This window comes from Scaptodrosophila lebanonensis, unplaced genomic scaffold (assembly GCF_003285725.1).
Source record: "Scaptodrosophila lebanonensis strain 11010-0011.00,11010-0021.00 unplaced genomic scaffold, SlebRS2 tig00000092-arrow-pilon, whole genome shotgun sequence".
Taxonomy (NCBI): Eukaryota; Metazoa; Arthropoda; class Insecta; order Diptera; family Drosophilidae; genus Scaptodrosophila; species Scaptodrosophila lebanonensis.
The window spans coordinates 52,370-57,522 of NW_022060566.1; the positions used below are offsets into that span (position 1 = coordinate 52,370).

Here is a 5,153-nt window from a genome sequence, read left to right on the forward strand (position 1 = left end):
TACGAAACATTTCGTTGAAGCCAGAAGCCTCTTTGAATATATCTCTTTATGGTAGAATGCAATGCTCTTGAATCTGTCAGACACACGAGTACATAAGTACTTGACGTACCACACAATCGGTCACTTTAATCAGATATCATTTAAGTAATACATATAGCATGGGCATCATCATATGGAACCGAAACAATATAACTTTTATTAACAGGTGGATAAATAATGATAGTTATGAATGAATCTGTCGGTTGGCAAATGATATTTTATTGCCTAATTGTCGCTCTCACTTTCGCTTGTTAAGGCGAATATGTACTTCTCATCGTCGTCGGACCCGGTATCGTCTTTTATGTTAAGCTGGGTAATGGGCAGTCTTTTTCTTTAGAATAACACGAATAACATTGCTTGTGGTTGGATATTTGAAATTATGTAGAGATTTCTCATTAATAGCCGTATAGTATGCATAAAGCTTAACTGGAAGCTTTCGCGTAATCTCCCCATTCCTTTTCTCAATGTTTATCTCATCGCTGATGAGAGTCAACAGGTTTGGCGTCACACTCAGGCAACCCTCAAGAACAATCTCGTGGAGCAGCGGACAGGCATTGACTAAAAATGTAATGGTGTGGTCAGAGATTTGGGGGCAGTCGGAGATATTGAGGCGTTGCTGGAGCTGGCCAAATTTCTTAAAGCCATAAACATGCATGTGGTAGTTATGGCCATTGGACAGAGAGCACAATGCGCTCAGTTGAGAAATCAGGTGTGCGACTTCAATGTTCCATGTTAGTTTCCAGTTGCGTCGTACTTGTATCTCCAAGTGTTCCAGCTGATTGCCTTTGTGTCTGAGGAGTGCCGTGAGGAAATCGTGTCCCAAGCAATAGATCGAGCGATGAACGTTAATTGTGAGCTTCTTGAGGCTCGGCAGCTTGGCAATGCTTGCATAGTTAACAGAGTGGTAAGTAAATGTGAGCTCCTCCAGAGCTGGACAGTCGGCTACCATTAACTGCCAGGCGTGTGTCGATAGCCAGACATTTGTTAAGTTCAGGACCTTCAGGCTTGGCAAGGCCTTACAGAACTTTGTTGTGTGAAAGTCATCGAGGGAAATGCAGCCCGTCAGGTTGATCGTTTCGATTGATACTGGCATTCGAAGATGGTGTATGTCGACCAGTTGTTCGTTGTTGGTCAAGTCCAAGTGCTTCAAGCCACTGAGTTGTGTGAGAGGCAACATATTTGAAACATTGCACTGACGCATTCTCAATTCCATTAGTTGGTTTTTGTTCTGCAATGCCTTTGACCACTGGCGTGGAGTCAAGAAGCTGAGATCAACAAGCATTGATCGAACGTTCTCACAACAACTACCGACCAAGTCCAAAAAACACTCCAATTGATTGGGCTGGATAACGCCCTTGAGTTGTTTGACATTCTTGCCTGACATTCGGAAGAAAAACTTCATGTCTTCCGTTGACATGCCGGCGAATTCGGCGAAATCCAAGGTCCTGTGCATTAACAATGAGGCGCCTTCAAATATCCCCTCCATGCGCCAGCAGGAGCGGGCTAATTGAACCTGATGTATCAGTGGCAACAATCTAAAGATTTCAGTTATGGAGTTTTCGGGCACAGCCAATATTGACATGTCTGGCTGCAGATTGTTGTGCTCTTCACAGTTTTCATCCAGCGCTTTTCGTAAAGCCTCCAAATCTGTTCTTTTTTAACACGCTTTTATTTTAATGTGTTTCCACAAATTTCTGAATTTCTCTAACTTCAGTCAAACTTATTGATTCTGATTGAAATATCTCTAAAAGTCTGCTTTATTCGCTCCATATTGTTTAAGTGAAGTTTTGTATTAATATTATTATTATATATTATTATAATACACTATAACACAAGCTTACATAAGTATAATATTTAAATCAAATTTAAATGTATTTACAATTATTTAATAATTGATTAGCACAACTGAAAAATCTAATATTATAGGCTTTCGTATGCAGTTCTCTTTTTACCATTCTTCTCCCAATTTTTTAAATTTAGATTAATCCACATCTTCTTAAAATCTTTGTTCGACTTATAACCCAAAATTTTTCAGCCAAAAATCAATTATCTAGATTATCTAGAAGAACAAACCGTTTGATTTGTTCGAAGCTTCTAATATCAAGAAATAGAATCGACTAGCTAAAGCTAGTCTAAGTAAAAAGACTTTCAACCGATATAGTAAGTGAATCAATTTTTCAAAATGAGGATAAATCAGGTGCCTCCAATTTTATTTCTTCGAGTATTTTTGTAGAAAGTGGAAGACAAATATTCTCTATTGATCTGAAAAATTTTCAAAACTCTTATTTCGCATTTATGCAATAAAGGAAATGACATTTTTTGTGGCATTTAGTTTTTGACACATTTTCGTTTTTTTTTTTTATATTAATATTAAGAGTCCAACTGGAATAGTTTATTATTAATTCATAATAATTAATTAATATTTATTTATAAATACAATACTTTAATGTCTACCAATTGCATTTGTTTTTGTAGTGAAAGTAGAATTTTTGTTGATTATTTATATAGTATGTGTTAGAGAATGATTGTATTAAAGACTAAAATGGTTCATTGAATAATAATATTTAAATTGTTATAGAAGCCATTAAAAGATAGAATTGGAAATGCATCTGAAATGAAAAGTAGTGCAAGTAGTGCCTAATTGTGGCTTAAAGAACTGCAATATTTTTGGGGACAGTGTATTTAAAATCGTTCTCTCTCTCTGCCACATTTTGTTTGCTCTTGATACATTTTTGGCTTGCCCCATAGATGATGTGCTATTAATGGTTTTGGTCGGAGAGTGCAAAGCCACAGACACACAAACACACAGCCACACAGAGACACACACACACACACACATACGCACATTCACAAGAACAATAATAGGGAGCCACAAGTATGCACAGTTGCACCATTTGTGTCATTTGCGCTAATTGCGCGCTGCATGCACTTAAGAACGTCGCCATTGCCACTCGACGCTTGGCACTTGCAACATGCGGCACAAACGCACAGTTGTTGTTGCTGTTACCATTAACCGTTCACCATACCGCTTGCCTGCGCCATGGCAAGCAATTGAACTTATTTGCCATAATAAATTTCCCATTAACATTTCGTGTAACCTGAATTAGACACCGAACCGCAAATTTTGGCAACGATGCGTCGCAACGGCCAAAAACTATGCCAAGAAACCGAACCTGTTAACCCTTACAGAGATCTTGTGCCTCATCTACAACACATAGAGGTAGGTTCTTTTTTATAGATTGTAGTACACCTAATGCTGTTTTTACACGGTCTTTTTCTACATGGTTTTGATTTAACACGGCTTGGAAATTAAAAATTGTATATATATTTCTTTAGAGATAGGGAACCAATCCTCTTTTTGCATATGATCGATGTCTTTTTTAACACAATTGTTTCTAGAACCATGTAAAAATAGAATTAGGTGTATTTTTATTATCTTCATAATACTCATGTGAAGATTTTTCAGACCTTTTTTTTGCAGAAACTATAGAATGGTGAAATGTTTTTACTTCTCTATCTATTTTCAATAATTTATAAAAAAAAAAAATTATTATTATTATTACTACTCCAGTAAATGTGTATCTGTTATACATAAGTCCTGTAAATATTGTAATTAGTCGAAGTACTTATACTACAAAACATAGCAAAAGGCCTTCAGTAGCCAGGACTATTTCATACTAAGCTACACTATAAATTGATTTGTAATCTTGTTATATAATAAAATAGTTGAGGAATAAAAACTGTGATGTATAAGGGACCTTTTCATAAAATATTCTTTCGTTAGTTGGGATCAAATAAACTGCTAATATTCGCTGAATTCAATATGTTACAGAGAGGGTTAAGCTGAGGAGCTAGAGGGTGGGCGCGATATACAGACAAGGCGCTCTATATTGAAACTTGTGCGAGGCCAGCAGAGATACTTTTCGCAGCAGTAGCAGTAGAAGTAGCAGTAGCAAGGAGTATATGAAAATTTTACTCGTCAAAGTTTTGAATTTGATGACTTGAAACAGTTTCGAAATTTGGCTTGAGTGCGACTTCTGGCTTCCAAGTGCAAGTGTCAAGTGTGTCGAGTGTTGAAGTTCAAGTATGTGTGTGTGTGCGTGTGTGTGTGTGTGTGTGTGTGTGTGCATGTGTGTGTTTACAGGGAAATTATTCAGGCATATTAATGGTACGCTTCATGTTTAGAAATCGATGTGTACACGACGAAGGAATATCAGCTACGTGGAGCTCTCTGGGCAATTTATCAAAAAATGTTTGCTATGGTAAATAATAAGCTAAGTTTCCCCAACAACAACAGCCGCCTGTTGGAAGCCAGCGACGAGCCCTGGGCAAAAACAACACCAACAATAATAAGTGAAGAGAGCAGTCAAGGTAAACTTAAACAAAGGGCAAATTTCAGAGAGTTGACGGCAACAATCAAGACACAAAACTTTTCACGCAACTTATGAGCTTTTGGGTGAAAGCCAGTTTGTATGTGTGCGTGTGTGTGTGCCAGTGTGTGTGTGCCAGTGTGTGTGCGAGTGTGTGCCAATGTGTGTGAACTGTTGAGTATGTTTGTGCAGCTGCTAAGTTCGCCTCCATTCAATGGAGTGACTGCCAGACAAGCTTCGTTCCTGCCGCTGATTTTGCTGGCCAATGAAGTGTGACAAATTTACCAATTTCCTTGCTGCCAATTCAAATGTGGGCCACGCGACCACGCCCACCTGTCAGCAGTCGCGACCCACGCAAACATGTTAATTTCTCGTTGTACTTTCAGCTCACGTCGCAAAAGACTTGGCCCATCGTGTTGGCGCCTTCCGTGGCCTTAGGAATTCGTTCGATTGACTCTTGTTTGCTTCTCAAATTTTCCATTGCCTACTTTTCAGGGCAGGAGTGCTTGACATCCGTCTCTTCTGTCTATTGCAAACGGCTGGTAATGGAGTTCAAACAACTAAGCTTTCAGTAAGCGACATATTTGTGGTTGTGCCTCTTAAAACATATCAGTGTTAGATCGAGAAAGGGAAAGAGTAGAGCAGAGTAGTAGAGTGTAGGTCAAGAGAGTAAAAAGATAGTGTTATAGTTGTAGAGATATAAAGCAGGTACTGCAAATAATGATTAATTTGTTATTTTTCAAC

General features: G+C 38.2%; 1 protein-coding gene across 1 annotated transcript; it reads right to left on the minus strand.

Moving 5' to 3' along the window:
• Positions 1-343: 343 nt before the first annotated feature.
• On the minus strand, positions 344-1,621 carry LOC115627351. The gene has a single exon (XM_030522999.1). It carries the CDS (start codon positions 1,619-1,621, stop codon positions 344-346), a length of 1,278 nt encoding a protein of 425 aa, XP_030378859.1.
• Positions 1,622-5,153: the final 3,532 nt, after the last annotated feature.

Coding starts and splice junctions, on each gene's coding strand:
- LOC115627351 (XM_030522999.1), bottom strand. CDS start 1,621: ATGTCAATATTGGCTGTGCCCGAAAACTCCATAACTGAAATCTTTAGA.